The sequence below is a fragment of the Lissotriton vulgaris genome, unplaced genomic scaffold (assembly GCF_964263255.1).
Source record: "Lissotriton vulgaris unplaced genomic scaffold, aLisVul1.2 SCAFFOLD_2321, whole genome shotgun sequence".
In the NCBI taxonomy this organism is placed as follows: Eukaryota; Metazoa; Chordata; class Amphibia; order Caudata; family Salamandridae; genus Lissotriton; species Lissotriton vulgaris.
In genome coordinates, this window is record NW_028252924.1 from 356,859 (window position 1) to 376,674 (window position 19,816).

Sequence of the window (19,816 nt, forward strand, 5' to 3'; positions counted from 1 at the left end):
CAGAGTGGCGAGTGCAGAGTGGCGAGTGCAGAGTGGCGAGTGTGCAGAGTGGCGAGTGTGCAGAGTGGCGAGTGTGCAGAGTGGCAGAGTGGCGAGTGTGCAGAGTGGCGAGTGTGCAGAGTGGCGAGTGTGCAGAGTGGCGAGTGTGCAGAGTGGCGAGTGTGCAGAGTGGCGAGTGTGCAGAGTGGCGAGTGTGCAGAGTGGCGAGTGTGCAGAGTGGTGAGTGTGCAGAGTGAGTGTGCAGAGCAGTGAGTGCAGAGCAAGTGTGCAGAGCATTGTGTGCTGTTGAGTGCAGAGTGCTGTGTATTGGCAATGTTAATGACAATGGCCATTTATTTTTGATTTAAAGAAAAAAAAGAAATGTCATGAGCAATGCCAATAGCTCTACCTTTAATGATGCCGAGACCATTGCATTGCAAATGCTTGTTTTATTTACCAATTAGAGCTGGCGGATGCCACTTGGATTAGTAAATTAAAAAATTTGGATTTTCAGGGCAAAACTGCATTTTTTTACAGAAAAAGAGCTGGTAGTCTGGGGTAAGGAAGGAGGAAATAGGGGGAGCGCATGGGGTGAGGACAGAGAAAATGCAGCATAAGGGGGCGAGCAACATGGAGGTGAAGAGAGACTCCCATGGGGCGAAGGACACAAGGCGGAGGGATGAGGGAGAGCAGAACACAGCTCACCAAGAGAGCAGAAGCAAGTGTGAGGACGAGAAGCAGGCAAAGGACAGCAACACTATGAGCGGGGCAGCATGTGAGGCGAGAACAACAATGAGCATGTGGGGATGGGCATTTGAAGGGCGCACACAGGAAAGGATGGAGTTAGAAAACCAATGAACTCTCATGGAGTGCCTAACCTTAAAAGATACACCAAAAGTGAGCGGTGGAAGGAGACGTGTGCACTTCCTCAGCATCTAAAACGTTTTGCGTCTACACAATGATATCAATTGGCAACACAAGTCTCCTTTCTGTTTCAACTGAAGAGGTAGAAAGGAGAAATGTGAAGTACTGCACATTCAGCAATGAAGAGCAGACACATCCCATTAAATTACAAAAGTTTGCCATGAGCTGAATTAAAAAGAAATCCTACAGAGCTCTCCACAACACTAAACCAGAATACCTGAACAACCGCCTGACCTTCCACCGGCCAACCAGACCCGTACAGTTTGCCGCCCTGGCCCTCGCCACCCTCCAACAGACCTATCGCACCCGAACAGGAGATCGCTCCTTCTCCCACCTCGCAGCCAAAGCTTGGATTGACCTCCCCATCCAACTCCGAGTATCAACATCCCTCGCTGAGTTAAGGAGCAGACTCAGGACCTGGCTGTCGGAATAGACTCACATCATGCTAGCACCTGGATAGCCCTCGGGGTGATTAGCACACAACTCTGATTGATTAAAAGTGTGCTGGTGCATAACATTCATCTTCGGGTAGGTACCTTTGCCCAGGTCATTGCAAACACTGCACCCAGTCTTGGATTTGTATGTGATAACCTCATGCATTCCGATTGCTATGTTTCGATTCCCCTGAACAAAACTTAGGACGAACATATCTAGAATAAATGATTTGTGGGCGAAAGTTCAGGATTGCAGACAAAGTCCATCATGAATTGATGTGAGGTAGTAAATAATTGGTGTACACCCCTGTTTGCACAGGTGCAGCCATATTTCAACGATTTTTACACCTTGTTATCAGCTTGCACAATGGTAACTTTTGTGGTTTTGTTCCTGTCGGAAAATGTGAAAAAAAATTATTGTAACATTTTTTCATATTTCTTAACAGAACATCTTATTAAAATATGCACTAATGAATACAAATGTAATCTGTAATGTTGGGCATTTGTCCAAACTGGCAATTAGGCGTGTGAATCACAAATTAAACAGCCCATCTCACCCTTTTCCAAAATGGGTGTTACCAGTATGCACACCCATTTATTTGCCTATTAATCCTGATGCACAGTATGGACAGAAATTCTAATGTATTATTTTTTTGTAATTAAAAAAAAATAAAGACCCGGAAAACAGTTGATTTCTGTTTATATTAACCTTTTAAAATCTGTAGTCAAAATATTTTATTTCCAAGAAATACATTCTTACAGAAATATTGCACATTTCCCAGTTCATTAATGCAAACAACTTCTAAAGCATGTAGAAATTTGCAAGCATGAACATCTGGGCGCCCTACATTTTTCAGCTCAGTATGCAATAAATGAGAAACATATACAACATTGTATCAATCAGTCTGAATTATGCTTGTAATTGCAGTTGCATTTGCGGCTCCTTATAAGATGCATCAACGTTGTCTACCTACAGATTAATACCTTTTTGTCTTTTTTTACCATCAGGTCAATTTACTGCTGGGTATGTCCAGTTTAGAGTGATAAACAACGAGCGAGCTGCCCTTGCCTTGTGTTCTGGGTTAAAGGTCACCGGCTGTGACAGTGAACATGTGAGTTGTGGCAATCATCAGCCAGATATTCATTCGAAATGGACGGGGGAAGGGAGTAGGGTTTATTTTTAGGTTTGCCTCAATGTCACATTTGGTATTTTTACTCAATATATTGGAGGTGAAAAATCAAGGAACTGGGGTGTGTCATGTGGAATTGTGAAATAGTGCAGCAAGAGAAGAGCCCAAGTAGTGTCATGCAGGACGAAAGGGGTTTAGTTGCTGAAACGTGTTAATATGGAACCTGTTTTTTTCCATCAAAAAATAGAAACCCTTCCTTCAAAGAATACATTGAGGTGCCAGGCATGTATACTAATGCCACATGTGTGTGTCATACTAAAGTAAGGTATCCATATCAAAGGCCTTTGCTTTTATCTTATCTTTTCATATTCTTTATCCGGCAGACACTGTACACACACATGCAATTCATATGAAGACATTAAAACAATAAAATCGATAAAATCCTTCAAACCTTATTAAAATCCTTGATGAACATTACTCGTATAACCCCTTGAGAAATCATCACCAGTCATAGATTTTCACAGTATGGCTGGAGCCATTGACTTGCATGCTTGGGTTCCAGTAGCACCTCATTAGGGAGGGTCAATATATTAAAGGGTCAAGCTAAAAACTAACCCAAATCACATAACTAGCAGCAATAGACAATAGAGTATATATACTAGCTTTTATAGTCCTCAATATCTCATTTATTGTATGGGGCCATTCATGTCTGCAGGGAAATGTAAACAGGTGTAATGAAAATGGGAGCCAGGCAGATTAACATTTTTTATATTACAGCAGGTTTTCTATTTACATGTATGTTGTTGAAAAATGTTAACACGGAATACACATCAAATTCCTCTGAAAAGAAGAAAACAAACAGTTGGAACTCTCAACAGAAGAAAAAAACTGTGTGTCATTTGTGGAAACAATTTCCGAGTGAAACTGATGCATACAGACAGCCCTTTAACTAGAGTTGCCGGATCAGGTCAGATCAGAAAGTCCTGGCCTTTCATATATCAAATTAGTGCAATGCTTCAATGCAACTGATTGGATTAACAAGCATGGTTCCCCAGAATTGTAAAAGGAAGTGCCAGGACAGTATATTTCATACTGGGCATCCATGGCACAATCTGACACTCTAAGTGTGACATTGGTTTGTGCTATAAATACAGGAGGTAAATTGCACTGCTACATTGAAGTGCAGGCGCACGGCTATATCCAAGAGGCCAAGAATGGAATGGGCATGCAATGTGCGCGGCACTGTTCCAACTTGAAGCAGAACAAGATTTGGAGGAGCATGAACTGTGAAGTTTCTTAAATAAATTATTTCTCTGAGTCAGGCCAAGGACCAAATTTGAGGTGACATTCAGTTCCTTTCTCTACCCTACAATGTTTCCTCTAAATATTTTTCTGTCTGCATGGTAGCAGAATGTTTGCATGAACACTTTGCTTAAATAGGTGCACAGGGGAGTGACGGGCTAATCAACAATATTTAGGCGAGTGTGCGGGATTAAAAACCTTTGCGGGACTCAACGATAATAATTATTAACATGGTGACCGTTTCGGATAGGGCAAATTGCACCATCAGAGAGGGGGGAAGACCTATTGGTGGGGTGAGGTGGGGCTGGGCTGGGTGGGGGGGGGGGGCTAAGTCGACAGGCGACGGAATAGGTATAATTAAATAAATAAATGATACCTATTTCAACGTCTGTCGGTTCCGCCCCTGCCCTGCCCCGCCCACAATATTTACATGTGCCGGCCGCCACTGGTTGCATCGAAGGCTTTTTGTTTGCCTTTTTCCTGTTGGGAGATATGATTGTGTGATGAAGATGTTTGAAGAGAGATGAGCCATGGGTTTTTCTTAATCTATTGAGCCACAGCATGAGCTAAGCCATCAAAACATTTAGGGTCTCATTTATGAGGTTTTGGGGCAGGGCAGTGCTGCAAGGAATTTTGCTGCACTGCCCTGCATCAAACAAAAAGGGCAGGAATGTGCCCTGTTTATGAGATATGGCGTGTTCCTGTCCTTTTCCCCAGCGTTCCTGCACAATGGACTGCCATGAGCCAACGCACGCACCTTGCACAATGGTGCTAGGGTGTCTGCACTGTAGGGGGTGATCGTTTTTGTGCCAGAAGGGTGACCTTACTGCACATGAGGCACATGGTCAAGACTGATTTGCATATGGCCAGGTCTAAACCAGGGTGACATGGTGAGCAAAAGAATGATGGATTTAACCCAGATTTTTTGACTGGGGTGAATGTTTTGATTTGTTCTGCATTCCGTCCAGCAATTGTGTGTCTTGCTCTAGATTTATCAAGGCACGTAGGGCCACGCAAGGTACATCTCACTCAGGTTCATACTGCAATTGAACCTCATTGCACAGCACAAGGGCGGCGCAAAACTTTGATAAATCTGGCCCATTTTTATCTGCTTAAAGTGCGTAAAGTGAATTCAGTTAACCCGATGTGGCTCCAGGTTAGTCTGTGGTTTTAGACCGCACAGCTCAAAAACAGTCAAACTCTAAAATTGAGCTCTAATTTGGAGAAAGATGGAGCTAAATGATTTGGCTTTGCATACATTACAGTTACTCAGCTCTATCCAAAGTCCATTATGATGATGCAGCCATAGGTATACAACAGGATAGCAACTGACTGCACGTGGAATTCTTGTGCAGAACTCCAAACGAATAAAAGGCCAACAATGGGCTAAAAAAAAGTTCAGAAATATGGACCAATTCATACAACAAGCAGTAATCCTAAACCTGTAAATGTTCACATACAAACAAGTGTAGATTTTCCATTTTTAGGCATTGACAAACATTACAGTATTTAGGTGAAAGGCTGGGCCTGGCACCAGTTTCCAGGCTCACTTCTGAGAACATTTTGTGGTAATTGCTGCTAACGCCTGTTCCCCCTGTGCAGAGTTTGACACATAGAGGAGTTTTGAAGCCTCCTGTGCAAGTGCATGGGGTTGTGTTCTTTGTTTAGTCGGGGGAAATTAAATTAACAGTGGTGGCCGGAACAGGTATGTGCGGGGGTGGGGTGGGGTGGGGTGGTAGGGTGTAAGTCGAAACATGACAAAATAGGTAAAATTATATAAATAAATGAAACCCATTCCTTCGTCTGTCGACTCATTCCCCCACTCCACTGCCCCACTGCACTTACCTGCACCGGCCACAACTGCAAATGCCTTTTTCAATTGGGCAGTTGTAGGTGTAAAAATCTCTACTTGAGGTTGTTCCTTAACTACAATTCACACACTAGACACCTCTCCCTCACCTATTTGTTATAATGCAATGCTTAGTCTGATGAGAAATTATTGCATTATTAGCTTGAGCGCATCTGGGAACGTTAGCGTGCAGAACTAAAAAAATATGGTACTGCTTAATTTTGTTACATTCAAGCTGTGCTAAAATAGTTCATACAGTGTTAAGTAGGTGCCTCCCTCTTTGTATCTTTTTTTTATCAGAGTTGTTTACTGTGTAGCTACATGCCCTTCATTAGGTTGCCTATCCATATCCAGACATCATAATGATGAAAAATAGCACAAAAATAAAAGACCCCATTGGCAACCCATTGCAGACTTGTCAGAAGGCGGTGCAAGGAGGTCACTATAACATAGTATGCACACAACGGGACATTCCCTCCTCCCCAAATTTCTTCACTTACCACCCGCTACGCCCAATAACTCTCAGAATCAGGACATGGTGTCTACGGCGTAGCCTTTTATTCACATCAATCCAAGTGAATCATCATAGTCCATTATGGAATAAAAGTATCCTTCTTGGAAATATAAGAACTATTCACAGCATCACACTTTATCTGCATTAACATGTCAACGGCAGTAAGGAAATTAGGTACGACATTACACTTTAAGATTTATTTCGGCTGTACACTAGAACAACCTGGTCATACATTTTAAACTTACACTTTAACTTTTAACTCAGCCATGCATAAGAACTTGGCCGTACATTTGAACTTGGCCGTCTAGGCTGCCAAATAAGCATGAGCGAATTTTGCGGATCTCGCGTTCGCGAATTTTGCGGATTTGCGGATTCGCAATCCGCAAAATCCGCGAATTCCCGCGAATTTGCGGATTTTTTTTTTTTTTGTGTTCGCCCGTGTTTCTGCCAGTTCGCGAGGGTTTTGTACACTTTCGCAAATTGCGAACTTACCTGTCGGGTCGCAAGTTTCGCGAACTTGTTGTTTCTACGTGTCCAGCCTGTTTGGGACACTCTTCTTCATCACTGCCACTCTCTGTCACCACTGCCACTCTCTGACTACTCATGCCACCCTCTGGCCCACCCATGCCACCCTCTGTTTCATCACCACACCCTCTGGTTGTCCAGTGTACATTATTTTCGGCAAAGCAAAGCACACCTTCCCTGCCTCAAGTGACCTGAATTAATTTGGGGCTGATTCATGTGTCACAGAATATTTTTTTAGCTGGCACCTGCTTCCTTAGTGCGCCCTGATTAGTGATCTTTTGCACTTGCTAAGTGCTTTCATTGTTGCAAAATTAGTTACAACACCTGCCCTGCCCCAACTGACAATAATGAATTAGGGGCTGATTAATGGATTTTAACTTCCAGCCTGGCTCCTGCTTGTCTCCCTTAGCTGTAATTCAGGACCTTTGTGGCATATGTGTAACTATTCTGAGGTTCAGAGCAGGGTCACATAATAGTTTCAACTGGCAACTGAACTCTGGAGGGGCCCCTCAGGAAGCACTCCAGGAAATGGCTACTAATGATGAGCCTGAACTTTTGAACCTGGTAAGTAGTTACTTTCAGTTTTGCTAAGATCGTATTTCTGCAATTTTGCACTTATTCGCGGGGCGCGAACTCACGCGAACAGTGCGAGCAGTGCGAGCAAAATCCGCTGCTCGCGGATTTGCGGATTTTGCGGGAAATTCGCAAATCTCGCGGATTGCGGATTTCCCGAAAATCCGCAAAATCCGCGAGCGGAACGGATTTTCCGCCCACGCCTACTGCCAAACTCCCACTCGGCTGCGCACATTACGCCGGCAGGCCCCAACGCGATACAGGCAAAAGTTACATTACTTGACATCCTGGAAAGGGGCGACCACTCGGTCCCCCCGCACGTATGGCGGAGTACCACGATCCCCCCGGGAAGCCATCTTGGGCGGGAAGCGAGTCTCGGCTGGTATGCCCGAAGCGGCGGGTGGCGGAGAGAGAGGGGGAAGGGGGGCCGGAACGTCCTCCGGCTGGAACAGCCCCAGGAGGGAGAGCCAAGAGGCCTAGGAGGGGACCAGCTGGGGGAGACGTCCCGGTTCCCTGTAACCCGCTCGAAGCGCCAACCCCAGTACCCGTGGAGGGGAATCCGATTCCCGTGGTGGTCACCCCGGTGTCCAATGAAGATATGCCGCCCGAGCTGGCAGCACAACTTGCAGCGTGGTTGGGCGAAAGTAGTGAGGGCGCCACGGCTGTAGACGCGCAGGCGCTGATGAAGCAATTGCGCGAGAAACGGGATGCAGCCAAGGTGTCCGCGCCAGCTGCAGTAGTCGACAAGCCACAAGGGACGATTGCGACCACAGAGGCAGCGTCCGGTGCAGGTAAGCGGCCATTGCCGATTGCGAGGGATGAGTCAGCACCCTCTCGTAGAGAAAGGTTGGGTCAACATGTGCCTTTGGCTATTAAAGAGAAGATTTGGGCGGGGGAATATGTGAACATCTTCTCGTTGCTTGTTGATCATTATGAGGTGGAGCATGTAAAGGCCAGAAAGACCTCATGCATCCGAGTGTTTGGCGCGCAAAAATGGCCGCCTTTAAAGTGAATGAGAATATTGGCAATTGGGGCAAAGCATGGGGGATTTTTACGTCGATCTTAGGGGAACGTAGGCCCGAGTTGCTTTCCGAGTTGCCGACCTATCAGTCGCGAATCATGGGGTACTCGACGTCACACCAGGGTAACCATTGGTTCTGCTACGATAACCTTTTTAGAAAGGCTAAAGAGCATAATAAAAGCTTAACCTGGGATTGTTATGATTCTTTGACATGGGATAAAATGAAGGAGACAGGTATGTTGAAAATGCCATTGGTAGGGAGTAATGTTGGCGAATCCTCCCGCCAATATGCGGGGACGCCCTTTCGATCAGGTACGGGTACCGACGATCACTCGAGACCTGCCGGCAATACAGGGAAAAAGGGGTTCTGCTGGAATTTCAACAGAGGTAAATGTACTAGGCCCCAGGGATCGTGTAAATTTAAACACGAATGTAGTGGGTGCGGGTCGTCCCATCCTGAGTCCACGTGCAGAGCCAAAACAGGTGATAACGGGGGTAGAGGAGGCGCCAAACAGGTCTGACATAGTCCGAGGGGCGCCTTTACCTACCCCGATTGATACCTTGGCGATGATTCCCTGGCTCAGCGAATACCCGGATCGTACTTCTGCTGGGGTGCTGCGGAACGGGTTTTCGTATGGTTTCCGCATCCCAGTAGGGGACTTTCAGGGTGTGGAGAAGTGTAAAAATCAACTTTCGGTCCTGCAGCATACGACCGTGGTACAGGATAAGATCCGGAAAGAAGTTACTCGGGGTCGGGTCGCCGGCCCGTTTAGTGTACCCCCGGTGCAGAGTTTTGTTTGTTCTCCTTTAGGGGTGGTCCCCAAGAAGGACCCGGGTGAGTTCCGACTGATTCATAATTTATCAGCTCCACGTGGTCTTTCTGTAAACGATGCAATAGACCCGGAAGTGTGTTCGGTGCGGTACGCATCTTTCGATGAGGCCGTAGCCATTTTGAATCGCCTGGGGCCCGGGGCGCTGATGGCGAAGTCAGATATCGAGTCAGCGTTCCGATTGCTCCCGGTACACCCAGACGACCAGCGTCTCCTGGGTTTCATGTTTCAGGGTCATTATTACATGGATAGGTGTATGCCGATGGGGTGCTCTATATCTTGTGCCTATTTCGAGAAATTCAGTAGTTTTCTACAATGGGTCTTCACAAGGAGGACGGGTTTCCAACATGTAATGCATTACCTTGATGATTTTCTGTTCCTTGGGGCAGCCGGGGATCTCGAATGTGGCCAGGCCTTGGCCGAATTTTGTGTGTTAATGAAGGAGTTTGGTGTGCCACTGGCACCAGGTAAGACGGTGGGTCCTGCGACTTGCCTCGAGTTTCTGGGGATCGAGTTAGACTCCAGTGAGGGTTGTTTTCGTTTACCAGCTGACAAAGTGTTGAAGTTCAGGGCAGCCCTGCAAATGTGTATATACGGATCTAAAGTTACGCTGCATCAATTACAGCAGTTGGTGGGACAGTTGAATTTTGCCCTGAGGGTTATACCGATGGCCCGCCCCTTTTCCCGTTCAATTGCCCAGGCTATGGTCGGCCTAAAGGAGGGTCATCATCGCACGAGACTATCGGCTGAGGTCCGCCAGGACATGCGCATTTGGTTAGCATTTCTGGCGGATTTTAATGGTCGAGTCGTCTGGAACAAACCGGCCGTGTCCTCTGAAGAGCTGGGGCTATGGACAGATTCGGCAGGTAGCATAGGTTTTGGTGCCATCTTCGGCTCAAAATGGTCGGCACAAAAGTGGCCGGCATGGTGGCATGACAATGGACTGACAAGTAATATTGCTTTCCTGGAACTTTTTCCCATTTTGGTGGCCCTGAGAACCTGGCCCGAAGGGTTCAAAGATCACTCTGTTGTATTTTGGTCTGACAATATGACCGTGGTCGAGTGCATCAATAGCCAGGCAGCACGATGTAAACTGATTTTAAGACTGCTCAAAGAAATAGTTTTACTGTGTATGCAACTGAATGTGATATTCAGAGCAAAACATGTCCCAGGGGTAATGAATCAGGCGGCTGATGCACTGTCTCGTTTTCATATGCAGGCTTTCTCGGGTTTCCTTCCCACAGCGGACCCAGAGCCGGCACCCTTTCCCGAAGCTCTCTGGTCTCTCGGTGCCCCGAACTTCGTCACCTCGTGGGAGAGAGTCTAGCACCAAGGACGAGGAAGGCATATGAAGGGGCGTTTCGGTCCTATGTAGCCTTTTTGGGGACTGATAGAGAGGGGCTTTGGGGCCACGAGGAATGGGTAGTGAATTTTCTGATGTCCTTACGTAGGGCTGGGAAATCGGTGGCTACGGCCCAGAGGCATCGTGCTGCCATTTCCTTTGTTGCCAGGGCTCATGGTATCCAGGACCCGACAGCGTCTTTCGTGGTACAGAAAGCGCTGCGTGGGTGGCAACGCCTTGAGGGTCGCAGAGTAGATGAGAGGCGCCCGATAGGTTTGGATAGGTTAGCCCAGTTGTTGGCCACACTCCCTGCCACATGTTCATCTCAGTTTGAGACGGTGTTGTTCCGAGCCGCGTTTACGCTGGCATTTCATGGGGCGATGCGGGTAAGCGAACTGGTGGCTGGGAACAAACGGGATGTGACAGGGGGTTTGTGCCAGGAACACGTTCAGATCAGAGGAGAGACAATGACTGTCTCCTTTGTCAGGTCCAAGACCGATCAAGGTGGGATGGGTGACTGCATAATCATACGCAGGATTCCCGGGTCCTCCATGTGTCCGATAAAGTGTTTAGAAGATTACCTAGCACGAAGGGTGGCATCATGGGGGGGGGACATTGTTGAGACACGCTGACGCCACCCCACTGACAAGGTTTCAGTTTCAGCGGGTGCTTGCGATGTCGATTGCCGCTGCGGGCTTGAACCCGGGCGAGTTTGGGACCCATTCCTTTCGGATAGGGGCTGCTACGGAAGCTACAGCCAGGGGTCTGAATGTGGAACAAGTTAAACGGGTGGGGCGTTGGTCCTCCAATTGTTATAAAAGGTATGTGCGGTTGCACATGTTGTGAAGCTGTAACAATGTACTCACGCTTCTTGTTTTTGTTTGGTTTTCAGTTGCGCAAGCCTACGAGGCGGGGCGGACTATGCAGTCGACCCAACACCGGGCCAGCGGTCAGACATCACCGGCTGTGAAAAAGGAGGTGTGGGTCGTGGGCCACTCATACGTGAGGCGTGCCGCGGACGTATTCAAAGCAGGTGACATGATTCACGTAGCTGGGGAATACGGGTACAGTGTGTCCTTCTACGGAAGAGGCGGTCTCTGTATTGACCAGTTTCAAGCATTTTTCGAGGGTTTGTTAGGGCGGACGAGGTCACCGCCGTCTATAGTCATAGTACATCTAGGGGGCAATGATTTGGTCACCACCGGTAGACGACTTCTCCTGGAGGCAATGCTTTCCACTGTAAGTTGGTTGGCGAGGAGAGTTCCGGGGTGCACAATTGCGTGGTCCCATATGATCCCACGAAAGGTGTGGCGAGGGGCTATGTCTGTTCCTGCTTTGAATCACTCTGTGAGAAAGCTTAATAACAAAGTGAGTAGGTTGTTCCGTTCCAGGACATTGCATTCTATTTCGCATGGCTGTATTAATGATGACAGTATGTATTTGGGGGATGGTGTGCATTTGTCTCGGGTGGGGAATGAGTTACTCATAGGAGACTTCTTAGCATGGTTAAAAACGTTAAAACATGACCTTTAGGTAGGAGCTTTGTGGGGGGTCCGGATAGCCGGTCAACTATCCGGCCTGTGGCGGTAAGGTCATGATCGGTGAGCACTAATTGGAAGATCCCTATGAGTGGGAGTCACCCAACACGGATGGGAGCGCTCGGGAGAGGTGGCCATTGGCCCCTCAACGGGGAGGCGGTCCCTTCTAAGGATGGGTCGCCGAAAGAAAAGGAAAGGCGGTCAAGGCCCCTTCCTGTGTAGGAGGGGTTACAGCCCCCTCCTGGGGAATTTCCCGGGGCCAGTGACGTCTGCGACGGCAGATGTGGTAAGTTGTGCGGGGTTTGGGGGGGGGGGGTCTACGCTACCTTCTAGATACCTCACACAAGTCCTCGAACGACCTTTAAGTGGCGTCGAGTTTTATTGGTGCCCCCGTCAAGTCAAGGGAAATTGGTAGTTGCACTTGAGGTACGCCTCAGTGCTGTCGCCCCTCACAAGTGGGGGGGGTATTTCTGGTTAGGGATCTTGACACCGGTTACGACCTTGCCGTTGGCCCTTAAACGTTAGGATGTACAATTTCATAATTTCAAGTAAATGTTTGTAGGATGTTAGTTCAGCTAGGAGAACCTCTGTATTAGAGAATCTGTTAAGGTTAGCCAAACATCGCAATGTGGTAATGAAATTGTACATTAATATGAAACTGTTTAACGTTTTAATTTTGTTTAATAAATACGGCCGGGAGGGTCACTCCCTCCCTCTTCCAAAAACTTCAAGAACTGTTTCCGGTTTCCCTCCTTTGGGGATTGTGCTGAGAGGGGGTGGCGGGTATCTCAGCCATATGGAAAGGGGCGACCACTCGGTCCCCCCGCACGTATGGCGGAGTACCACGATCCCCCCGGGAAGCCATCTTGGGCGGGAAGCGAGTCTCGGCTGGTATGCCCGAAGCGGCGTAGCCGGGGCGCGCGTTTTCCCGCCCTAGAGTGGGCTGGCCTAGACACTGACGCGGCTGGCCACGCCCTCGGGCAGGCAGGGGCGGGTTTACGCCCGCCCTGAAGACGGATAAAAGGAGAAGCAAGATCCGAAGGCATCCTCTTGTTCCTGTGCTCTGAAGCTGCACCTCCTCGCTGCACGTGAGCTCGAGACGGAACGAAGAGCCAATTTTGACCCACCCACCAGCCCCTGATGACAGCAAGTGGTTTTTGAATAAAGTTGATGGATAACTCTGATTTTCGTTTACAGGTTGTGGTTTTATCGTGATAATTTTGAGTATGTAATAAAGAATGTCGATTTGTGTTACGTTTCGCAAATAAAGAAATTCTGCTTTAGTGTTCATGGGTAAGCATGCTTTTATTAAAAGTGTAGTTGCTACTGTCTTTTTAGTTTAGTCATTTAGTTAGCATTGTCGTATTTATTTTGGTCGGGCGGTAAGGTCATGATCGGTGAGCACTAATTGGAAGATCCCTATGAGTGGGCGTCACCCAACACGGATGGGAGCGCTCGGGAGAGGTGGCCATTGGCCCCTTAACGGGGAGGCGGTCCCTTCTAAGGATGGGTCGCCGAAAGAAAAGGAAAGGCGGTCAAGGCCCCTTCCTGTGTAGGAGGGGTTACAGCCCCCTCCTGGGGAATTTCCCGGGGCCAGTGACGTCTGCGACGGCAGATGTGGTAAGTTGTGCGGGGTTTGGGGGGGGGTCTACGCTACCTTCTAGATACCTCACACGAGTCCTCGAACGACCTTTTAGTGGCGTCGAGTTTTATTGGTGCCCCCGTCAAGTCAAGGGAAATTGGTAGTTGCACTTGAGGTACGCCTCAGTGCTGTCGCCCCTCACAAGTGGGGGGGGTATTTCTGGTTAGGGATCTTGACACCGGTTACGACCTTGCCGTTGGCCCTTAAACGTTAGGATGTACAATTTCATAATTTCAAGTAAATGTTTGTAGGATGTTAGTTCGGCTAGGAGAACCTCTGTATTAGAGAATCTGTTAAGGTTAGCCAAACATCGCAATGTGGTAATGAAATTGTACATTAATATGAAACTGTTTAACGTTTTAATTTTGTTTAATAAATACGGCCGGGAGGGTCACTCCCTCCCTCTTCCAAAAACTTCAAGAACTGTTTCCGGTTTCCCTCCTTTGGGGATTGTGTTGAGAGGGGGTGGCGGGTATCTCAGCCATATGAGCACCGCATACCACACCAGGCCACCGGGGTACCTGAACTCAGGCATCTTCCCCACAATCCCCAACTGGGCTACGCACATAGCGCCGGCAGGCCCCAACACGCTACAGCCAGCAGTTACATTGCTTGACATCCAGGGCACCGCATAACACACTGGCCCACCGGGGCACCTGAACACAGGCATCCTCCCCAAGATTCTACTCAGTCCATATGTGATGGGTTTGGGCATTAGAGTCCAGGACTACCGGCACGCCAGTTCCTCCTCCCTGCCTACCCACTACACTTGTGGAATCTACCCCTTCCAGGGATCCATCGAATGGATTGGCTGCATCTCTATTGTTGTGCATCACCTTTTGTTGTAAACTGTCAGCGCTCCGCCTTATGAAGCCTTGGCCTTCTGCAGGGTGGGTAGGTGGTCGACGACGCTCCTGTAGCCAGGCTGTGGTCCGAGGAGACAAAGATAACGAAACCCCAGGAGCACAGCCTTAAATAAATCTGTTAAGTTTCACTTCAGCTAAGTTTCGTTTTTCCAAACCGCCAGCCCATCATTAAACAGCCAGCCCCCACCTCCTTTTCTGATCCACGGAGGAGGCTAGCGCGCGGCGCAACTAAGGGCGCCCCTCCCCTGGTCGCCGGGGGCGCCTGTTCATAGTATGAGCACAACGGGACATTCCCTCCTCCCCAAATTCCTTCCCTTACCACCTGCTACACCCAATAACTCTCAGAATCAGGACATGTTGTCTACGGCGTAGCCTTTTATTTACATCAATCCAAGTGAATCATCATAGTCCATTACCAAATAAAAGTATCCTTCTTGTATATATAAGAACTATTCACAGCATCAAACTTTATCTGCATCAACATGTCAACTGCAGTAAGGAAATTAGGTACGACATTACACTTTAACACTTATTTCGGCCAAACACTAGAACATCCTGACAGTACATTTCGAACTTACACTTTAACTTTTAACTCGGCCGTACATAAGAACTTGGCCGTACATTTGAACTCGGCCGTAGGCCGCCAAACTCCCACTTTGCTGCGCACATTGCTCGGGCAGGCCCAAACACGCTGCAGCCAACAGTTATATTACTTGACATCCTGAGCACCACATACCGCACCAGGCCACCGGGGTACCTGAACTCAAGCATCTTCCCCACAGTCCCCAACTGGGCTGCGCACATTGCCCCGGCAGGCCCCAACGCGCTACAGCCAACAGTTACATTACTTGACATCCAGGGCACCGCATACCGCATTGGCTCACCGGGGCGCCTGAACACAGGCATCCTCCCCAAGATTCTACTCAGTCCATACGTGATAGGTTAGGGCATTAGAGTCCAGGACTACCAGCAGGCCAGTCCCTCCTCCCCGCCTACCCACTGCACTCGTGGAATCTATCCCTTCCAGGGGTCCATCAAATGGCTGCATCTGCATTGTTGTGCATCACCTTTTGTTGTAAACTGTCAGCGCTCCGTCACAGGGTGAGAAGTTACCTGGCACACTCGCCCTCCCTGACGCTGACACTGCTCCATAACACCTGCCCTTTTTCTACCGCTAAACCTTATCCTTACAGAACCACACCGCAGGGGCGGATTGGCAAGGCGGGCATTCGGGAATGGGCCGAAGGGCCGGTGCCTCAGTGCCCTCTGTGGGCCGTTTTTTTCTCCCCTGTCCCAGTCCACAGAGAGTGGACTAGGAAAGGGGAGAAAAAAAACGGCCCACAGAGTGCACGGAGACAGACAGAGAAAATGAAAGCAGCCTCGCTGTGCGGCCGGACGATTGTCAGCTGTGTGGCCTCTCCTTCACCCCTGCCCTGCCAAGCAATCAAGCTGAGGCTGGGCTGGGGAGGGGTGATTGCAAGAATCGGCCTCCCTGGGGGCCAGGTGTTTCTCAGGCCTTTGAGCCATTTTCACCTCGGCCCCCCTGGGGTCCATGCAGCTCAGAAACGGTGTTAGTCTTAGCACCTCGCCCACAGCCCTTCACATTCAGGGCATAGTGGACGAGGAAGAATGGGTCTTGCTGTGGGGGCCAGGTGATGTTTGGAATTTTTTTATTTAATTTATTTATTTATGCGATTTTATATAGCGCGGACTTTACCCGAAGGTGTCAGAGCGCTTCACACATGGAACAGCAATAATACATGAGGAGAAAAATTACAAGTGGACAAATTATAAAAGCAAACGTTAAGTTACATGAATCAAAAGTGACAATAGTGAGCTACCAAAATACATGAGGTAGCAATCGGTACGTTACAGGAGGAAAAAGTGATATGTGTGCAGGTTACAAAAGCGTACAAAGTATAAGTAGAGGTATCATACTGCAATAAATGGCAGACACTCCAGCACAAGAACAAACGTTACGTAGGCAATGGTGGCACTTGTGCAAGTATCTAAAGCAAACAAAAGTGAGAGGTAGCATACTGTGTGATACCAGAGAAAAGTGACGTGTGCAAGTTACAAAAGGGTACCATACACAGGTACAAGGGTAATACTACAGTAAATGGTAAACACTCAAACTACCAGAACACACTGGGAAGGCACTTCCCATGCACCAGCTTCACCTCAGCCTCCCCCCTGGCTACCTGGCTACCTTGGATGACCCAGAAAGCTGTGTTTTGTGCTCCCCTGCCAGGACATTTTCCCGAGGCCTGGAGGGCTGATTAATTTACTAATTGCAGGGGCCTTACCTGTTCATGTGCTCCTGAGCTGAAGGTCTGGGGAGGGCTAAGTAGGTTAGTAATAGCAGGGGCTTTGCTGCTTTTCAGGTGCTCCTGTGCTGGAGGGCTGGAATAATTTTGTGACAGAAAGGGGCCTTGCTATTTTTTTTAGTTGCTCAGCATGTAGGCCATTGGCACCTTTGCCCTATGTACTGTGCAAGAACAGTATCCTCCCACTTTCATTCCTTGTCTGTGCAAATAGTGTTTCATGAAAGGGCACGCCCCTTGAATGTGGGCCACGCCCCTTAAATATGGGCCACGCCTCTTGAATGTGGGCCACTTTTTTCGTCAGTGCCCGGGCCGAATTGTGATCCCAATCCGACCCTGCCACACCGATGTCCTGATCAGAAAGAGATGAGACAATAGGGAATTGTTTTGATTAGTTTGTTATTTGTGCATCTTGGACTGGGAGCCCCCCAGCCTATAACGCCAAAGTAATTGACCCACAGGCTATAAGCTGCATACCCAAGGGAACCATGACTTTTCCCATTTCCAGAACCTCCCGCACATGTTAATGTGGCATCTGTAGTGTCACCTAAGTGAACCATCACTTTTCCATTGCAATAATCTCTCGCACATATTAATGCGACATCCGCAGTGTCCCTCCTGGACACGTCTACCTGTGCATTCACTGCATTTACTGGCACATACGCGGGATAACTCCACCAAATGTCCCTGTCTCCCTGCATCCAAGGAGAACACCCTTCCTGAGCCGTCCGCGGTGTGCGACGTGCCGACAGGCCCTGCCTTGCCACAGCCTGTCCCAGGACCATTAATGGAGAACATAGTTGCAATACCCGCGATTAATCCGCCCCGCCCCAAAGGGAGTTTGTTGAGAATAAGTCTGCACCACATATCCAAGGAAAGCACCACTGCAGGTATACCTGATCATAGGAGACTACCCCCTTGTCCCACTAAATAGCGTTTAAACGGCACCAGAGCAAGCCAATATTGTGCACTAAGTTATTTACCTAGACCGGCGCTTATGTTTGAAGAAAGGGCTTTGGAGCCGGCAAAACTGTGTGCCCCTCCCCTCACTGTTTACAAGGAAAGCATCGCCACCAGCATACCTGATGACAAGAGACTCCTGCAAGTAAGTAAGAGGGTCCCCCCCCAATCTGTTATTGATGATTACTTTATGGATAATGCTATTCTGCCACAAGGTGGTTTTCAACGCCTAACCATAGGAAAAAATGGTGTTGCCCTTCTTGAAGGCAATTGGAAGCTGCAGCATTTTTTTATGCACCCACGACAAAATTAGTCACCATTGCTGGCAAACGATTTAACACCCCTGATGTTTGTTATGGCCTTATAGTTATGAACACACTGCATCAGCCAGGGTGCCTGGAGCATCGCTCTCTCCTATCCAGCGAGCATCTCAGGTGAGGCCAGAAATTTTGTGACCAACGGCAGGTTAGCCCCCTCTCTCGCCCACCCAGAGCCCATTAAGCTCAATTGCACCTAACTGAAGCTTCTTGGGAGCCACACCAGGTGTACCATGTAGCAGGAGGCCTTGTGCATGCTTAGCTAGCTTGAGTTCTACATGAGGTGAAGATATTCCCTTACTCCCTAGTCACTTATTCCCTTATTCCCTAGTCACCAGGCCCATTAATGTGGCCTGGTGACTAGCCAGATTATGTACTACACTTAAGACGTAGTTGCCGGTGCAGCCAAGCAATTCAATACCCTGATGTTTTTGATGTCCTCGGATCAGCAAGATGACTAACTCCTTGTCCCAACTTTGGGAAGGAGGCGATCCTCTTGCGACAATGGCCGTCTGAAGGATCTCGCTTAGGCTGCTAGCCATATCAGTAGGACCAGTGCACCTCGTTTTGCTATCACCCCAGCCAGGTGGTTAGATGTGGGCAAGTGTATGTAGGCTGACATGGAACTAGCCGAGACTCGCACAGATAGCATAGGACCCTTTTGACCCTGATGAAAATTAGCCACTGTTGCCACCATCGAGAGCTGTTTTGGGACACACCCGACTGAGACATCAGTAACCAACGGCTGCCCTTTGTACCACCAGGGTGCTTAGCCGTGCAATACATGCAAGCCGGTGTCCATTGGAATAATTACCCCAGCCGTGCCCGCTCGCCTGTCACTCCGAGTGACAGACCATACACCCCATTGGAACTGAGGAATTGGCTCCCCGTAAGCTAGACATGATAACATGTTCCCGGCTAAACCAAGCCAACTTCTAGTGGCAATACATACCCAGGCAGACGTCGTGACATCTCTCCACAAGCACCACGCCGTTGCTGGCCATACCCTTTCCGATATGCCGTCCTTGTTCCCATGACTCAGAGGCCATTATTATAGCCAGGTGCCTCTCGGTGAGCGCAGGCGTGGATGCGGAAAGAAACAAAGAGAAAACGGTGTTCAGAGCCGGTGAACCTAAGTGACGTACATAAACTATACTCATACTCAATAGAGCTATATACAATTTCCCTGAAAGCACTTAGGTAAAACCACTGAGGGCTAATGTGCGCCTCTCCCCGCGCCTACTAAGAAGAGCTGCCTTAATTCCCCACGACTCGCAAAATGCCCTCGATTTACCAATCTCTGTAAATAAGAGAAGAGCGTAATGTTGGCAAACGCTTCCGCTGGTACAGCTACTGCTGGGAAATGTTGACGACTTTTAGCGATACTGGGGCATATTATCAAGCCTGTGCGCTAAAATTATCGCCGCTTTATCGGCCGAAAACGGCCGATAAAGCGGCGATAATGGGCTTGATAATATGCTCTATGGAATTCCAATCGAAGCACATGTTAGATGTGAAGACATCTAACATGGGCTTCGATTGGAATTCCATAGAGCATATTATCAAGCCCATTATCGCCGCTTTATCGGCCGTTTTCGGCCGATAAAGCGGCGATAATTTTAGCGCACAGGCTTGATAATATGCCCCATTGTTCCTGCTGCAAGGTCTTTGGGAAGTGTTCGCCTGCCGTACGACCCATGTACACCAAGCTTTCACCTTCCCAGTGAAGCGCGCCTCCGGATATCA

At 48.5% G+C, this 19,816-nt stretch overlaps 1 protein-coding gene across 1 annotated transcript in view; it reads left to right on the forward strand.

Moving 5' to 3' along the window:
• LOC147661212 (intelectin-1-like) overlaps window positions 1-19,816 on the forward strand; it is a 149,152-nt gene that overhangs the window by 113,005 nt on the left and 16,331 nt on the right. The window contains exon 7 of the mRNA XM_086951236.1: window positions 2,346-2,449. Coding sequence (XP_086807362.1) covers window positions 2,346-2,449 — 104 coding nt within the window. The remainder of the gene's footprint in view (window positions 1-2,345; window positions 2,450-19,816) is intronic.